A 17524-nucleotide genomic window follows, 5' to 3' on the forward strand; every position below is an offset into this window, starting at 1 on the left:
GTTTATGAGTCCTCTTGGCCGTGTCCGACGGGCCCTGAAGGGAGCGCAGCAGGGGGAGGCGCCTGCGTGCTGACGTCAGAGCGGGCGTGGCCACAGAGGTTTAGCACACTCCGAGCGGCGCCATGCACTTTCTACAGAGCGACAGTTAGCCCGCTGAAATGCCTCCCGAAGCCCGACAACAAAATGTTCGGCCCAGAGCCCATTGTTTCGTATTGTTTAACTGATACAAGATCTGAGATGGGAGTAGGCGTGAGGAAATGGCGAGGTATTGAGTCTCACTTTTCCGTCTGGCTCGGTGTAGCGTGGCAGAGGCAGTGGATCGTTTCCAAAGTTGTTGGTTAGCAGGGCGCGTGTGAAGGATCGGAATTAAAGGCGCAGCGCTCCCCCCGTGACGTTCGCCACACACATGGAGAGGAAGAGCGATTTGGAGAGGGACCGACAGTACTGTGAACTTTGTGGGAAAATGGAGAACCTCCTGAAGTGCGGCAGGTGCCGGAGTTCTTTCTACTGCAGCAAAGAGCACCAGAAACAGGACTGGAGGAAGCACAAGCTCAGCTGCAAGGAGGCGAACAAGCCGCAACTTCCCAAGCAGAAGCTGGAGCAGCCGCAGCCGCAGCCGCAGCCGCCCGGGCACGACGAGCCAGACGCCCAAATCAGCCCCGAGAAGGCGGACAGTGCAGTTGCACCCACCGGGGACACACCTGGCGCGGGTGACACACCTGGCGCGGGTGACGCGCAGGGAGAAGACGGTGCCAACGGAACATCCACACCGAACGGACAAAGTAGCGCATCACCTCAGAAGCTGGCTGCGGAGTACATCGTTCCGTGCATGAACAAGCACGGCATCTGTGTGGTGGACAACTTCTTAGGAGCGGAGATCGGACAGAGTATTTTAGAAAATGTCAAAGCCCTGCACAACACGGGCAGGTTCTCGGACGGACAGCTGGTCAGCCAGAAAGGCGACTCCACTAAAGACATCCGAGGTGATAAAATCACCTGGATCGAAGGGAAGGAGGCCGGCTGCGAGAAGATCCGCTTCCTGATGGGGCGCATGGACGACCTGATTAGACACTGTAACGGTAAACTGGGAAACTACGCAATTAATGGAAGGACAAAAGTAAGTACACCCCCCCCCCCCGTGGGACAGATAAGGGGATCTGAATCTGAAAGTATTGCTGCCAGCGGTGGACCATGCTAACCATGCGTGAGCCGATCATACCTGGGACTACACCTTCCTGGTTAATAACGTCCCAAGGTGGGCAACTAGTGACGCCCATAGTTTGCGCAGGTTTACCCCCAAATCATCGCGTTACTGTTTGACTACCTGGGGAAGAAGGTCGCAGACCCCCCCGAACTGGTCACAGGACTGTGGTGTGTTGGACGACTCTGGAGATGAGAGCAGACCAAAGTTCTACTCTTATATTTGAGGTTTCCCATTTAAAAAGAGAGACCACCTCACTTCCTGTAATGAGCTCTGACGGCATCGGGAACAAGTGTCAGGTGTGTGTAGGTTCCTCCCTGACTGAGTGTGTCGGTCTTGGCCCGGTGTTCTGTTCAGCCTGGAGCTGGCCTTCCTTTAGAAGTGTGAATGTCCGTTCACCTGGATTTAGCTTGTCTAAACTTGGAGCAGGTGTCTGCCAGCAGGTTACGTTCGGCACGTGTGTTGTGATTGTTCTTGCAGCTCCAGCTGGTTGTCGGGTCAGAACCTGACGATCCGGGACTGTGCCGTGGTGTGGTCCACGGGAGGGAGGGATGTTCTGTACCTGGATGTGGACTCGGACCATAGGTGAGGCTGCATTCCTTTGGAGGAGGAGGACCTGCGTGTGGGATGTGCACGTTTAGTGCATGTGAAGCTGCCGTTTGACCCGCAGAAACGTCAGACTGGTTCCAGCTGCTGGGTTCAGGTGACCCGACCCCTTTAACCCGTCATCGTGGAGCGATCCTGACCCGGGAGATGAGCTGCTGGCAGCATCACTCGCTCCATCCAGAGGGGAGACGATCCAAAGCTCTGTGAACATAAAAATTAAAGCCTCTCCAACTTCTTTCAGTGGCTTCGTGAGCCAACACCTGCACCCAGAGGCTGAACTTTAGGTTTTTGGTAATGTTGGACATGTATTTATTTAATTCCAAAGTCAAAGCTTCCCCTCGTCCGCGGGTCGTGTCCCGCCTTGCTTTGGCCCTATTTTGCTCTCTTCTGTGTCTGACATGTAGCACAGGCTGGCTTCAGGTATTTACTTTAATCTGCTTGCATCAAACTCTGATTACAATCACTGTTATTTTTAGGCTATTCCGCCCGTCCAGTTGTGCTTTTCCACCTCAGCGCTTCTTGGTAAACATGAAGCAGTTTATCAGAAGGCTCTATTTTAGCCTGCAGTCCTGGGAAGCAGCTGATGCGTCAGGGTGTCAGGGTGTCAGCCGTGGGGCCACCTCTGCTTCCTCACCCACTGGCCCGGTTGTCTTGGCAAACGCCCTCCTGGACTGTGACCAGTGACTATCAGCATGACTTGCACAAACAGACGGCGGCTGTATCGGTGGCTCAAAGGGATCCCGAACAATGTGCGCAGAATTTGCAACGAGGAAGATAGGGGGACATGATTTGGGCCAAACACTTATTAAATGTCATTGTTCCCGCTTCCTCCACTCCTGCGCTAGCATTGTGGGGGCTGGCGTGCAGCGGCGCGTGCACGTGTTGAGGACTCGCTGATGCCCTTAGAGCGTTCCTGGGAGCCTGTGAAGGTGACTGACCCAGCAAACCCCGGTGGGCACGTGCCCTCGGGACCAGGCCGCCCCCAGCGGCGCTGCCTTAGCATAGCCAAAGGCTGGGGACGAGCTCTTCCTGCAACCGTCACGCGTGCCCCCGGCAGGGGGCCGCGGGGGGGCCCTGCCTATATAACAGCAGCGAGCTGGTTCTGTGCCGTGCACGGAGGAGAGGCGGTGATCATGCTGTGAGATCACCCTGCTGTTTCTATGTTAGATTCCAGCCAGAACAACTCACGTAGTGCAGGGAAATACAGGACTAAAGATGCCCCCCTCAGCCGTGCGTCCAAAGCCAAGGCTTGTAGGTGCATAATTCAGCCGTGTACATTATGTATTTGTAGTGTCGCAGGGCGACGGCGAACAAGAGCTTCGGTCAGGAAGTTGACCGTTGACCTAAATCTTCCAAGTCTATAGAGCGAGCCGGCTAAAGGAAGTCATGTGCTGGGCCTGCTATGTCTGCTATAGGCTGCTTCCGCCTGTGGTGCCAGCGGGCCGGAGCAGCACCTTGCATGCATCTCCTTCCTGTTTATTGTTTCACAGCTACGCACTAAATAACAACGGCAGCATTTCTGGACGCCGACCCCCGATCCTGGTGGTTGCTGCTGTTCTGATGGAGTTGTGCGAATTCATTGGCAGCATGTTTATGTCGCGGTTTTCTGCTGGTCCTGGTTCTGACCCCGGTGGAGATCCCTCCTGGTTGTTGCTGGACAGTGGAAGTCTCTCCGTATTTATTCACTGGCTTAAGTTGAATTCAATCACTATTTAATCACATTTACCTGCGTTCTGTGTTTTCCTTTGAACGTTCCAGCCTCCCGGGCTCCAAATGCATCTTGTCTTCAGGTTTTAACATGAAATTGTGCTCCTTTTTTCTCTACTGGCAACAAGACGGTATCGGTGACTGATCCAATTACCCCATGAGCTCACTTGGCTCCCAGACAAGCACGATGAAGCCGGTCAGTCCGAGCCGTTGGGGAGACGTTGCTGCGGAAAGATCCACTCTGCTCCTGCTTCCTTTCTTTATAGGAGGCTAGAAACGATCAGGTCGACAGACCCCCTGCTGAGAATGTACGTAAAGAAACTAGAGACGGGCCTTTTCTGTGGAGGCTGTAGGAGAGCGTGGCCGCTGTATACGTCCCCTCTCGTTCACAGCCTGCAGTTAAGAAAAGAATAAACTGGGTCATGGCTCGGAACAGGGATTTCCTCTGCATTCAGCTCCAGTGTTGGACAGATAAAACGCCTGAGCGTCCTGGGCTGGGACCCAATCTGCCCGGTTTCCCACAGTCCTGGACGCCACGAGGCCGCCGCCGACATGAGGCCGCCGACATGAGGCCGCCGACGCGAGGCCGCCGACATGAGGCCGCCGCCATGAGGCCGCCGTGAGGCCGCCGCCACGAGGCCGCCGCCACGAGGCCGCCGACGTGAGGCCGCCGCCGACGTGAGGCCGCCGCCGTGAGGCCGCCGACATGAGGCCGCCGCCGTGAGGCCGCTGTGAGGCCGCCGCCGTGAGGGCGCCACTGTGAGGCTGCCGTGAGGGCGCCATGAGGCTGCCGTGAGGGCGCCGTGAGGGCGCCATGAGGCTGCCGTGAGGGCGCCATGAGGCCGCCGTGAGGCTGCCGTGAGGCTGCCGCTGTGAGGCTGCCGTGAGGGCACCATGAGGCCGCCGTGCGTTTGTACTTGTTTGGAGGCCTTGCTTCTGCCCCCTGCAGCTTTTCCTCGTGGCTCCACCCAAGTTCATGACTGGCGTTGGAGCATGAAGCAGATGTTCTATATGATGATGATGATGGTGGCATCACAGCGACGGCTGGATTATTCCAGTACAAGGTCAAATTTAGCATTAGGTAGCAGCGACCCACAAACTGCTTTTGTAAAAATGAACCGTTTTGCTTTAATGAACTGAATCTTTAGTTACGAATGCAGCGAACAGCATCTTGTGCCATCCGAGTGTAATTAGCAGCCAGTCATCAGATCAATCCCACGGCTTTTAAATGTCATTATTTCAGGGTGGCTCTCATGAAGATGATTTAAAGTGGCCTGAATACGAGGCCACGGGGGTGAGCCAACCTTCGCTCTGTCGTCCTGCAGCACCTTGTTTGCACTCTCTTATTTAGGAGCTACAGCTAGCAAAGCATTTGAGGCCTTCAGTGGGAGGTCTGAGAAATAAAACTGTCATCTTTAACCCCCACTCGTCGTTCTCGCCTGTCCAAATCTAGGCCGCCCCGTTTGCCCAACTGATCGTGTTTACCCATCTTCAGCTTCGCTGGGTGAGCCAAGTGGGGGGGGGGGGGGCACATAGCCAAGGATCAGCCAACCTTCCTCACGCTCTGCACGTAGCACAAGCATTAAAATACTGCTCCCGCTGGATGAAGGCCAAGAGTCAGAGTTTACAGCAGTTCGCTCGTCTCCTCTAGCTTTAACCCTAAACCCATTTGCTTTGTCTCCTCCTCCTCCCCCCCCCACACACACACACACACACACGCTCTCCCATAAGCTCGCTGCATTGCACTTTACCAAGAGGAAGCTTTTTATCAAGTTAGCACCCGTCACATGTGCATTCCCTTCCAGACCAGCCCTTGTTTTCAGAGTCACAGTTTAGCTAGCAGAAGGGAGCCCCCCCCCCCCGTGTTAGTCTTTCCTTATTCCATCAGCTTTGTAGGCTGATATTGTGAATTCCGGTGGTGACCTGCGTCCCGCAGCAGACAGACGTGAGTGACAGGCGCTCCCATTCACGCCTCTGAAAGTATATTTTAAGTTGGTGACTGAGGAGGAATGTTGTGTTCCCGGTGGGAATGCCAGGCTGGCTCTGGACTGTGCAGCTCCCAGCGCCGCTGCCAACACCCCCAGCCTATCACACGAGCCAGCGGGGCAGGAAGGGGCGAGGGGAAATCGACGTGCACGTGATATCTCCGGTGTGGTCCCTCACTGGTTTATAGTGCGGCGGCTGTGTTGTAAGCAACCTCGGCGCAGGTGAACCCAGAACAATGGCGGGGGGGCGCCAAGGCGGCCGGCTGGCTTTACATCAGAGGCCACACGGGCGTCTGCTGCCCTCACAGCTGCTCGCCGTGGCGCTCTGCTCTGGCCCGCCTTCATTTAGCATCTTAGCATCTTCGGTTTCCATGAGCTTTTGCTCTTGTTGCTGGTCTCACACTTTTATTCTCTCTGGTTTCAGGCGATGGTGGCGTGTTACCCTGGAAACGGAACGGGGTACGTGCGCCACGTGGACAACCCAAATGGCGACGGGCGGTGTGTCACATGCATATATTACCTTAACAAAGACTGGAATGCCAAGGTATGCAGACAATAATGTTCCTAGATGTCTCCGAACATCCCATCAGAACAAACGGGACGTCCAGGACCTCGCTGATCTTTATATTCAGCTACGTGTGATCAACCAGCCTGAAGCGGCCGTTACTGTACATCTTCCTCTCATTTAGATCCATAGACCCCACCTCCACCTCCTTTAGACCCCGTCCTATCTACTATAGACCCCGTCCCATCTACTATAGACCCCGTCCCATCTACTATAGACCCCGTCCCATCTACTATAGACCCCGTCCCATCTACTATAGACCCCGTCCCATCTACTATAGATCCCGTCCCATCTACTATAGACCCCGTCCCACCTCATATAGACCCCGTCCCACCTCATATAGACCCCGTCCCATCTACTATAGATCCCGTCCCATCTCATATAGACCCCGTCCTATCTACTATAGACCCCACCTCCACCTCCTATAGACTCCGTCCCATCTACTATAGATCCCGTCCCATCTCATATAGACCCCGTCCCATCTCATATAGACCCCGTCCCACCTCATATAGACTCCGTCCCATCTACTATAGATCCCGTCCCATCTCATATAGACTCCGTCCCACCTCATATAGACCCCGTCCCACCTCATATAGACCCCGTCCCACCTCATATAGACCCCGTCCCACCTCATATAGACCCCGTCCCATCTACTATAGATCCCGTCCCATCTCATATAGACCCCGTCCCATCTACTATAGATCCCGTCCCATCTACTATAGATCCCGTCCCAAATCCTATTGATCCCGTCCCACCTCCTATAGATCCCGTCCCACCTCCTCGAACAACCCAGCTATAAAAACTGCACACTAAGACCAAAAAAGGGCAGAATACATTTCAGGACTCAAACTTGTTATTTGGTATTTTGAAATTTCCTTGTCTTCCTTCTGTCCCTTCAGAAGCTGTAATGATCCTTAGTTAGTTAGTTAGTTAGTTAGTTAGTTAGGAAAAGAGTTAGCGAGCCAGTTAGCAAGACGAGTCCGATCTAGAAATGCTCTGGAAGACGGTGGAGCGGCCCAGAACGGACGGAGCCACCACTGGTGGCACCACAGAGGAAGGATAACACATCTGTACACATCTGCACGCAGGCCAGAAGGTGGGATTTATCTCCTGGCCTGGCACCAAGAACCTGGGGGGCGTACCAGAGGACCCGGTGAGCGGGCCACTTGATGGAGGAGGTCTTGGCGCCCCAGAATGTGCAGACCTGCCGTTGACCCACTGTTGACGGCATTTTAACACGCCGTCAACATTCTGCTTCCTGCAACCTTCACCAGCACCTCTGAGCCTTCACCAGCATCTCTGAGCCTTCACCAGCACCTCTGAGCCTTCACCAGCACCTCTGAACCTTCACCAGCACCTCTGAGCCTTCACCAGCATCTCTGAGCCTTCACCAGCACCTCTGAACCTTCACCAGCATCTCTGAGCCTTCACCAGCACCTCTGAGCCTTCACCAGCACCTCTGAGCCTTCACCAGCACCTCTGAACCTTCACCGGCACCTCTGAACCTTCACCAGCACCTCTGAACCTTCACCAGCACCTCTGAACCTTCACCAGCACCTCTGAGCCTTCACCAGCACCTCTGAGCCTTCACACCAGCACCTCTGAACCTTCACCAGCACCTCTGAGCCTTCACCAGCACCTCTGAACCTTCACCAGCACCTCTGAACCTTCACCAGCACCTCTGAACCTTCACCAGCACCTCTGAGCCTTCACCAGCACCTCTGAACCTTCACCAGCACCTCTGAACCTTCACCAGCATCTCTGAGCCTTCACCAGCACCTCTGAACCTTCACCGGCATCTCTGAGCCTTCACCAGCATCTCTGAGCCTTCACCAGCATCTCTGAACCTTCACTGGCACCTCTGAGCCTTCACCGGCATCTCTGAACCTTCACCGGCACCTCTGAGCCTTCACCGGCACCTCTGAGCCTTCACCGGCACCTCTGAACCTTCACCAGCACTCTGAACCTTCACCAGCACCTCTGAGCCTTCACCGGCACCTCTGAACCTTCACCGGCATCTCTGAACCTTCACCAGCATCTCTGAACCTTCACCAGCACCTCTGAACCTTCACCAGCACCTCTGAACCTTCACCAGCACCTCTGAACCTTCACCAGCACCTCTGAACCTTCACCAGCATCTCTGAGCCTTCACCAGCACCTCTGAACCTTCACCAGCGGCGTGGGGAGGGCCGTCCCAACAGGGCCACAGCCCAGCGGCTGGATCATGGAACATGTCTGGTCTGCAGGGCCCAGAGTTGGATCAGCACCAACAATATCCACCACGTCGCACAGCAACTGTCCATTAACTGACTCATGAACGGAAAATGGGACCAAACCGGCGCCGTTTAGGTGACCTGTGATGAAGGGACGAGCCAGGAGCAACAAGCTGGAGCACAACAGACCGTAGACCCTGCAGGACCGTGTGTGTGTGTGTGTGTGTGTGTGTGTGTGTGTGTGTGTGGTGTGTGTGTGTGTGTGTGTGTGTGTGTGTGTGTGTGTGTGTGTGTTGTGTGTGTGTGTGTGTGTGTGTGTGTGTGTGTTAGTGGTTCACAACAGCATCGCTGCCTCGATGTAGGAGAACCATCTCTTCTGTTTAGCCTCCTGGCTGAGGGTCCCGGAGCATCGCTCAGTCCTCACAACAGCTCACTGTGGCTGACTGACTCTTTACCAGCTGTTTACCAGCTGTTTACCAGCTGTTTACCAGCTGCTGCCACCTCAGACGCTTTTGTGTAACGCCTGTTTGCACATTGTGACGGAGCTTTTGTGTTCACGGATGAAAACTCTGAGTCTGTTATAATTCCAACACCGACGGCAGGAAGGAACCCCAGCAGGAGCCTGCAGCAGCGTGTGGGAGGGGGGGCGGCTTCCATGTGGAGACACAGACGGTCTTTGGACTTCCTCACGTAATTGACCCCCAGACCTGCGTATGAAAATGACATAATTGCAGGAAACACCATTTAGCCTTGGGGTCCAAGTGTGTGATAGACTGCAGGTCATGCATGACTGCGTCTCGTGATGTTGGATCTAAAAAACCTTCTGTCAGGATTGTTACCAGCAATTAGAAGCTTTCCTCTTCCTTGGATTGGGCATTCCAAGCTCAATCTACTGGCGTTCCAATCAAGGCTGTGCACTGTGTGTGGGGCTCTGCCCTAATCCACATCTGACTGCAGGACAACGTGCACGTGGAACCTTGTCCCGGGGCTGGATGAGACCCAAGGACAGGCCCCCGTCTCTACAGCCGCCCTGGTCCATTCACAGGGTCACACTGAGGAGACGGGGTCAACGCACGGGCGTGGTCGTAGAAGGTAGCGGGAGCGCTTCACCACCGACCAGCCATCATCTAAACTACAGAGAACCAGGGAGCACCATGGAGAACCAGGGAGCACCATGGAGCACCAGGGAGCACAATGGAGCACCAGGGAGCACCAGGGAGCACCAGGGAACAACATGGAGCACCAGGGAACACCAGGGAGCAACATGGAGCACCAGGGAACACCATGGAGAACCAGGGAGCAACATGGAGCACCAGGGAGCAACATGGAGCACCAGGGAACACCAGGGAGCAACATGGAGCACCAGGGAGCACCAGGGAACACCATGGAGAACCAGGGAGCAACATGGAGCACCAGGGAGCAACATGGAGCACCAGGGAGCACCAGGGAGCAACATGGAGCACCAGGGAGCAACATGGAGCACCAGGGAGCAACATGGAGCACCAGGGAGCAACATGGAGCACCAGGGAGCAACATGGAGCACAGGGAGCAACATGGAGCACCAGGGAACACCATGGAGAACCAGGGAGCAACATGGAGCACCATGGAGAACCAGGAGCAACATGGAGCACCAGGGAGCACCAGGGAGCACCAGGGAACACCATGGAGCACCAGGAACACCAGGGAGCAACATGGAGCACCAGGAACAACATGGAGCACCAGGGAACACCATGGAGCACCAGGGAACACCAGGGAGCAACATGGAGCACCAGGGAGCAACATGGAGCACCAGGGAACACCAGGGAGCAACATGGAGCACCAGGGAGCACCAGGGAACACCATGGAGAACCAGGGAGCAACATGGAGCACCAGGGAGCAACATGGAGCACCAGGGAGCAACATGGAGCACCAGGGAGCACCAGGGAACACCATGGAGAACCAGGGAGCAACATGGAGCACCAGGGAGCAACATGGAGCACCAGGGAGCACCAGGGAACACCAGGGAGCACCACAGAGCACCAGGGAGCACCATGGAACACCAGGGAGCACCACAGAGCACCAGGGAGAACCAGGGAGCACCAGGGAGCACCATGGAGAACCAGGGAGCACCAGGGAGAACCAGGGAGCACCAGGGAACACCAGGGAGCACCAGGGAGCAACATGGAGCACCAGGGAGCACCAGGGAACACCAGGGAGCACCAGGGAACACCAGGGAGCACCATGGAGCACCAGGGAACACCGGCCAACATTCAGACCGTGCTGGGGGAACATCTGCGCTTGTTCAGGCAGAGCGCCACCACGCGTGTGGGTGTCGGCTTTGCTCAGATTTAGTTTCTTTAACTTGGACGCGGTGAAGCTTCAGGCTCCCCCGGAACATCTGGTTTAGTGTTGACCTTTTGGTGACCTTCAGCTTTCATTTGTGAGCAGCTCAATTTTACCTGTAAATCGTTCCGGACATGGATGCATCCAGGTGTATCTGCGGGATCAACAGAAACACCTGAAACTGCCAATTCCAAATATAATGATCGACATATTAGCGAATGCTGCGTTGGGGCGCGCTCACACACGTGATTCAGGTCATTTCTGAAACAAGAGAGGAGAGTTTACGCTGGGACGATGTGGCGTTTAGCATAGCATAGCATAGCATAGCATAGCTGGGGGGGGGGTCAGGAGATCAGGGGCATCCTGTGATGTGTGCTCCATTAGCTTCATTAGCACACTGAATTATTCTAAGCGTGGTGACGCATCACAGGATCAAGGCAGGAGTAAAGGAGCTGTGCTGGTGCTGCAGGCGCCACTGGGATTCCCCCCATTCAGGGCGGCTTGGATGGGAAGAACTTGACTCTTCCTGAGGAGGGTGTGAGCTTTATTCCCCTGCCGGTGTGCGTGTGAAGAGAGAAGTCTTTTCATATCGGCTGCACGCTCAGCACAATCTGCGTTTTCACTTTACAGCTCCTTTATCCAGCCGGAGCAGTTTTCCTGTCAGTTATTCTTCCTATCCCTCCCCAGGAAAGCCACCCGCCGCTGCTTCCCATCCGGAGCTTTCCTCCTGGAGCTCAGTCCCCCCACCTTTTAATGAATGTGCTCTTCCTCTGTTCCTTTGACGTGACTGACACATCTTGAGGAGGCGGCTGCGTTCCCTCTGACGTATCTTTTCTCTTGTTTTCAGGAACACGGAGGCCTTCTTCGAATCTTCCCTGAAGGAAAAGCTCAGTTTGCCGATATAGAGCCCAAATTTGACCGTCTGCTGTTGTTCTGGTCAGACAGACGGAACCCTCACGAGGTTCAGCCGGCTTATGCCACCAGGTCAGCGCCCGGCCTCTGTCATCGGCACAGGCCCAGATTATCTGCTGCTGTAACTGGCTGCTGTGTCTCCGCAGGTATGCCATCACAGTCTGGTACTTTGATGCAGACGAGCGGGCCAGAGCCAAAGAAAAATACTTAACCAGTAAGACTTCCACTCTTTCATGACTGGTGGAGCGTGATCCCTGTTGATATTGATGCTTTCTCCCATCTGTGTGTGTGTGTGTGTGTGTGTGTGTGTGTGTGTGTGTGTGTGTGTGTGTGTGTGTGTGTGTGTGCGCCTACCTGCAGGTGCAGGGGAAAAAGGAGTAAAGGTTGAACTGGGTAAACCATCAGACCCGAGCTAGTGGGGAGCCCCCCAGCCCCCCCTTAAGTGCTCTGTGACGCGGCCTGTGTGAAGGTGGCGCAACAGCAGGTCCTGAAATGGAAGGTTCTGATTCTGCCAGACATAAATACGCAGATATCGGATCATTTACAGCTGGCGACTGGGCAGATGTTGAATGTCATGACTCAAAGGGATTGTGAGGACGTCTTTTTTCGGTCACCTCCAAGAGAATGCTCACATTACAGATTTTTTTCTTTTTTCAGATAAAAAACAAAAAAAAATCATTACAGGCAGCAGTATTGTTCAGAAATAATCCACATATTTTGCATATTGTTTCTGCAGTTAATACTTTAAGGTACAGTGTTCTGCATATGCTTATTGTGTTATGCTTTTCACATGGAATCAGCTGTTATAAGCTACTTTATGACAAAATGTTCTGGAGTTTGCAATAATATGAGGAAAGATCTGAATGAAACATCCCTTTTTTCTGATGGAACCCCATCGACATAAGTGTGGATGAATTTATCTGTGCAGAGTAGATGGCGTCTGCGTCAACGTGCATTATTTTAATTAGCCATCGTTTTAGAGCCGTTTTAGGCTGCCCCCTACTGGCTTCCGTTGGAACCGCTGTTAGAGAAGCCTTCAACTTCTTCGCACTTAAGCAGCAGCTCTAATTCAACATCATCTCTCGTGACTTCTGCCAGGCTGCAAACTTCTGAACTGTCACAGTTTCTTGCGTTTGGAGGTTCATGTTTACTGTGAACGTTCTGCAGTGGTAGCGGCCAAATAACATCAGATCGTCAGTCTCTCTGCAAACGAGCTTTTTTCTAGACAATCTGAAAATGCCAACTGGTGAAAACGCTCCGGTTATTTGGAAAGCAGTGATTTCTTGGAGTTTAATCTTCGGTAAAGTCACAAGGTACATGATGTATCAGTGCTTCTAGAAACCTGACCAATAAAAATGGTGAATTACAACAAGGTCGGCCTTTTTTAGACTTTGCTAAAGTATGCTAGGAAAAACATGAGCAACCATAAATTGTCACCCTTTAACATTTTAATGAAATTAAGTTTTAACATTTACTAATAAACAGTGCATAAAATAGAAATACAGTACATATTACAAAAGTCTGGAAATATATTAACCATCATTCAATAGAAACTATACAGGCGATGTGCAAAATGAAGCTGCATCAATGGACCCTCGGATGCTGGCAGAGGCCAGTCGGTGGCAGAGTCAAGCGGGGGGGGGCCACATCGGGACCAGTGTGTCTCTGTCCTGAAGACGGACTGTGCCAACACGAAGAAAACGATGTCACAGGTCATCAGTAGTGGCCCATCTCCTCCAGGTGAGGGAGGCGAGAGCCGTCGTCCCCGCTAACGTGGGCGTTGATGCCGCTGCTCTGGCTCCCCCACTCGTAGCCGTCGGCCGCCAGACTGGACCAACACACGGAGACATTGGTCACATCATTCCTATACAGTGGCACCTGGCTCTAATGGGGGGGGGGGGTTACCTGGCCTGGATGTTCTGGGGCATGACGCTCCAGGCCAGGTCATCGTCGCTGTCATATCGCCGCGGGTTGTCGAAGAAGTAAGACCTTGAAGAGAAGATGTGTCCCGGTAGTCCAGAGCTGCTCTGTGGGCCCAACAGAAACCAGCTCGTCATTCCCTCTCAAGCAGAGACGCCCAGCTCTGTTGCCCTGGAGACCGAGATGACGATGCTGGTCTGCAACATCTTCATCGTCTCAGATGTCTCATGTCCAGCCATTCAAAGGTTACGTGTAAAACTGCTGAAGAGCAAGTGTCAACCTGGTCCAGAGCCATGGGGGGGGCACATGGAGGGGGACCCTCATCCCTACAGGACTACTACTGGTACGTTCCACCTGTTATATTTAACAGTGTAGTAGCATCTCCATAGCAACCACAGTTCTATCTGAACCCCGTAATGATAGCAATAACAACCCTCTGTAACCGTGACTGGGACCGGGTCGGCTCACCTGGTCCAGGGTCGGCTGCCGGACTCTGAAGAAGAACACCAAGAGAGAAGTGGGGAGGAGCTCCCACACGAACAGGACCACGCCGAAGACGATGTAGCCGGTGTCTCCCAGAGTCAGCTGTAAATCTGCCTGGAGGACAGAAGACAAAGACAACGCTGTGGGACCAGAGTGTCTGCTTCATCTCTCTCACTGGGGGGTCCAGAATGGGCCAAGGCAGCCCCCCCCCCCCCCATGAGTCCCCAGTTCATCCCTTTCATGAGGGCCTCTTGTAAGTCCGGTACCTTGCTTAAGGGTACCTTGGCAGTGCTCTGAAGGTGTTCTGGCACCCCCCCCACCAGAACACCTTCCAAGCTTTGTCTGCACGGGGACTGGAACCAAGAACCTTCTGCTTCTCAGCCCAGCTCCCAGCAGCCGGAATCAATTCAGTTAACAAAATTCACATTTCCCAGAATTCCTGGAAGGATCTCCGCCTGACCTGGTCCGAAACGTTGTACCAGTCGTAGTCAAAGGAGTTGATGCTTTTGTTGGACAGTCCCAGGACAACCAGGTTGTAGCAGGCCCTGGAGGAGTACAGCAGGATGACGACGGCGCCCACCCCCGTCACCTGGCACACTGACGTCCCCTGCAGGAGGCACACGGAATTGCAGGGTTTGGACGTCCAGGTGGGAGGATGAGCAGAGTAAAACGAGGGAGAGTCCCACATTAGGATACGCGCTCCTCACCTTGGATTCCAGATAAATGTTGGCCAGGGACATCTTTGCGATCTTGTAGAGACACACAGAGAGCGAGACGGCCGACAGCACGAACAGCGTGTCGTTTATGGCCACCCTCACCAGCACGATGGCGTGAGTGTCTGAGGAGGACGTCCTCACCAGCAGGGCGCAGACCAGGTTCACAACCAAAAACAGCAGGCTGACAAACAGGAAGAGCAGGTACATGGGCAGCCTGCGGCAGCAAGCACACCACACGGTAAACACACACGTCCTGGTGCAGCGGACGCCCCCAAACAGCCCCCGTCTCACCTGAAGCGCAGCAGCTCTGGGGCGAACTTTGACTTGGCCTTAAAAATGACCTGTGAGGACAAAGAACCAAGCAGCTGTGGTGATCTTTACCGCCTGCTTTCACTTCTCTAAACCCGGAGAGCTTTGGAAAGAGGAACCGTGTGGTTTCGCTCTCATGCCGACAGCACAGCCGTGCCCGATGACACGTGAAGCTGTGCACGTCAGGAGCGTTTCTACCCCCCCGAAGGTACTTGTTGCAGAACCATTTTGCATCTTCTCACAGGTGAAAGATGGGGAAGCAGGTTTCATGTGAAATGACAGGACCCTGCCTCTAAGACAGGAGAAGGCGTCTCCAGATCAGGGCAACACAACTAAAACGAAACATTTCCATTCGGCACATTTTCAGGTCCTGATGCACTTTATTATTACTTCATTATTTGCTACCAAAGCCGCTGCCAACATATTGTTGCATATTCATGAGCGGCTCAGGCGGGAGACTGACTTGTACGCACCTGTGCAAAGTAGAGGTTCATGAGACTGAGGGTGAAGAACTGGAGACACACCGGGAAGCAGTAGAGCAGCCAGAAGGGGAACGGGCCCAGCGTGTTGGCGCTGACAAAGTTCTCGAAGTAGAAGGAGAAGAGCACGGTGCGCAGGGCGGCCCAGAGCAGGCACAGCGACAGGAAGGCCGTCTGGTAGCTGAAGCGTTTGTGTCGGTACCGCAGAACCAGCCACAGCTGGATGTACACGAAGATGAAGAGGAGCGAGTAGAAGACGGTGTACACCACCGTCAGGCCCAGGGTGACGTAGGGAGGCACGGCCGGGCTCAGGGTGGGCAGCGGCCATGGATCGTCCATCAGCGACGGCCCCATGACCTGCTCTCCCCGGCGGGAGGAGGCGAGGCAGCGGGGAGGCCGGTGTCCGCCGGCCGCTGTCTTCGCTGTCTCGCCCGGCAAAGAGGAGGCGAGAGCGGCCGTTAGGCAGAAAGCGGAACCGAACTCGACGGCCGGCGAGGCTGAGCGGGACGTGTGCCGACTTCCTGCTGCGGAGCCCCGGGCAGCCGGAGAGCGAGGCGCATGATCCGCGAGGAGGGCGCCCAATGCGGGGAGCTGCAGCGAGCAGGAAGCTGCCGCAGAGCCGCTGCACGACCGCCGGCGCCCCCCCCCCCCCCCCCGACGTCAGCCGACGTCAGCCGACGTCAGCCGCTGTCGCTTTAACCCGATGACGCAGCTTCCCACGATGGAGCCGCTGTGTTTCGATCACATCTAAAGGTCTTTCGTTCGCTTTCCACCGAAACCCTAGTGGACAAATTCAGCGTGATTAAAGGCGGTTTGATCCGATTATATTAGAGTATTAATGAGGGTTCCCATTCTACAAGTTTATAGCGTGTAAATACCAGAACACCGAGCCAGGAGCTGCCTTCCAACCCCGAGGATCACAGGTCGCTCCTGCAACTGGAAGACGTGGGAGAGGTCAAAGTGTGACCCCCCCACCGCGCTGCCTCCTCTTATACCCCCCCCCCCCCCCATCCTGGACAGGCAAAGTCAGACTTTGGTCCGGAAAACAACGCGAAAAATCGGCTCGGAAGTAACAAAGAGCATGTGTGTGTGTGTGTGTGTGTGTGTGTGTGTGTGTGTGTGTGTGTGTGTGTGTGTGTGTGAGAGAGAGAGGGTGTGTGTGTGTGTGTATGTGAGTGTGTGTGTGAGGGTGTGTGGGTCATGTGAGTGTGTGCGCGAGGGTGTGTGTGTGTGTCATGTGAGTGTGTGTGTGTGTGTATATATGCGTGTGTGTGTCATGTGACCACGGAGGTCGTTTTTCCTCACCTTTGCCTGCTGACACACATTTATCTTTATCTTTAACACCAACCCAAACAGGATGTTGTCATTTACAAGCTTCATTAAAATGATTCCATTTAATGTCTTGAAATCCATTATTTTGGGATTTTCTTTGTAATGTTTCGTGTAATTTTGTTTAGAATTAAATTAACACTGTTGCTAACGCAATAAGTCATCTACGTGCACTATTTAAGACGATCTCGTTACTTTAATAACCTTTTTCTTAATTCTTAACTTACAGAATAAACATCGACCATCTTAAGGACAGAAACTCTTCCTAAATCCACCAACAGGTGGCGCCATCAGCGCTTAGACGAGCAGAAGTCTGAGAATTCAGCTTCTTACACACGTTTGGGCCCAACAGTGCAAAGTCTCAGCCATGTTTTCTCAGGAGAATAATAACTGTAATAATGATGTAATAACAACAATAACAACAAGTGTAGATGTGTATTAAGAGGCCTTGTGACTGCAGCTCTATAGCAGAGCAACACATCTGCATCATTTCTATATATTATACCATGTGGCCCCTCCAGGTGGCCCCTCCATGTGGCCCCTCCATGTGGCCCCTCCCTGTGGCCCTCCAGGTGGCCCCTCCCTGCGGCCCCTCCCTGTGGCCCCTCCCTCTGGCCCCTCCCTGCAGCCCCTCCAGGTGGCCCCTCCCTGTGGCCCCTCCCTGTGGCCCTCCAGGTGGCCCCTCCCTGTGGCCCCTCCAGGTGGCCCCTCCCTGCGGCCCCTCCCTGTGGCCCCTCCAGGTGGCCCCTCCCTGCGCCCCTCCAGGTGGCCCCTCCC

At 54.2% G+C, this 17524-nt stretch overlaps 3 protein-coding genes across 7 annotated transcripts; 2 read left to right on the forward strand and 1 right to left on the reverse strand.

Annotated features, from left to right (window-relative positions):
• The first annotated feature begins 94 nt into the window (after positions 1–94).
• On the forward strand, positions 95–12883 carry egln1a (egl-9 family hypoxia-inducible factor 1a). 3 transcript variants are annotated; one of them, XM_057046652.1, is made up of 5 exons: positions 95–1117; positions 5924–6043; positions 11447–11583; positions 11658–11725; positions 11872–12883. In XM_057046652.1, exons 1-5 carry the CDS (start codon positions 407–409, stop codon positions 11925–11927), a joined length of 1092 nt encoding a protein of 363 aa, XP_056902632.1. In that variant the 5' UTR covers positions 95–406; the 3' UTR covers positions 11928–12883. The 3 variants fall into 3 exon arrangements, with proteins under 3 accessions (XP_056902632.1, XP_056902633.1, XP_056902634.1); XM_057046653.1 differs by lacking the exon at positions 5924–6043; XM_057046654.1 differs by lacking the exons at positions 11447–11583; positions 11658–11725; positions 11872–12883 and adding an exon at positions 6964–7517.
• On the forward strand, positions 10001–11440 carry LOC130533353 (ribosome-binding protein 1-like). Its single transcript, XM_057046656.1, has 2 exons — positions 10001–10581; positions 11287–11440. The coding sequence occupies exons 1-2, from the start codon at positions 10058–10060 to the stop codon at positions 11351–11353; spliced, it is 591 nt and encodes a 196-aa protein (XP_056902636.1). The 5' UTR covers positions 10001–10057; the 3' UTR covers positions 11354–11440.
• A 58-nt stretch (positions 12884–12941) lies between the features above and the next one.
• On the reverse strand, positions 12942–16425 carry gpr137ba (G protein-coupled receptor 137Ba). 3 transcript variants are annotated; one of them, XR_008952552.1, is made up of 8 exons: positions 16297–16425; positions 15413–16198; positions 14922–14971; positions 14622–14844; positions 14375–14521; positions 13900–14028; positions 13417–13602; positions 12942–13339 (listed from the first exon to the last, which is right to left on the reverse strand). XR_008952552.1 is itself a non-coding variant. In XM_057046650.1 (8 exons), the coding sequence occupies exons 2-8, from the start codon at positions 15770–15772 to the stop codon at positions 13228–13230; spliced, it is 1110 nt and encodes a 369-aa protein (XP_056902630.1). In that variant the 5' UTR covers positions 15773–16198; positions 16297–16424; the 3' UTR covers positions 12942–13227. The 3 variants fall into 3 exon arrangements, 2 of the variants coding, with proteins under 2 accessions (XP_056902630.1, XP_056902629.1); XM_057046650.1 differs by having other exon boundaries at positions 13417–13538; positions 14622–14811; positions 16297–16424; XM_057046649.1 differs by having other exon boundaries at positions 13417–13538; positions 16297–16422.
• Positions 16426–17524: the final 1099 nt, after the last annotated feature.

Source organism: Takifugu flavidus, chromosome 11 (assembly GCF_003711565.1).
Source record: "Takifugu flavidus isolate HTHZ2018 chromosome 11, ASM371156v2, whole genome shotgun sequence".
Taxonomy (NCBI): domain Eukaryota; kingdom Metazoa; phylum Chordata; class Actinopteri; order Tetraodontiformes; family Tetraodontidae; genus Takifugu; species Takifugu flavidus.

What these genes read in the sequence shown, in the direction of transcription:
- egln1a (XM_057046652.1), top strand. Translation starts at nt 407, where the DNA reads ATGGAGAGGAAGAGCGATTTGGAGAGGGACCGACAGTACTGTGAACTT. An exon ending in CAATTAATGGAAGGACAAAA is followed by an intron (nt 1,118 to 5,923) that starts GTAAGTACACCC and finishes CTCTGGTTTCAG; the next exon opens with GCGATGGTGGCGTGTTACCC. An exon ending in CAGCCGGCTTATGCCACCAG is followed by an intron (nt 11,584 to 11,657) that starts GTCAGCGCCCGG and finishes GTGTCTCCGCAG; the next exon opens with GTATGCCATCACAGTCTGGT.
- LOC130533353 (XM_057046656.1), top strand. Translation starts at nt 10,058, where the DNA reads ATGGAGCACCAGGGAACACCAGGGAGCAACATGGAGCACCAGGGAGCA. An exon ending in GGCAGAGCGCCACCACGCGT is followed by an intron (nt 10,582 to 11,286) that starts GTGGGTGTCGGC and finishes ATCCCTCCCCAG; the next exon opens with GAAAGCCACCCGCCGCTGCT.
- gpr137ba (XM_057046649.1), bottom strand. Translation starts at nt 15,772, where the DNA reads ATGGGGCCGTCGCTGATGGACGATCCATGGCCGCTGCCCACCCTGAGC. An exon ending in CCAGAGCTGCTGCGCTTCAG is followed by an intron (nt 14,845 to 14,921) that starts GTGAGACGGGGG and finishes TTGCTGCCGCAG; the next exon opens with GCTGCCCATGTACCTGCTCT. An exon ending in CCCCAGAACATCCAGGCCAG is followed by an intron (nt 13,340 to 13,416) that starts GTAACCCCCCCC and finishes GTGTTGGTCCAG; the next exon opens with TCTGGCGGCCGACGGCTACG.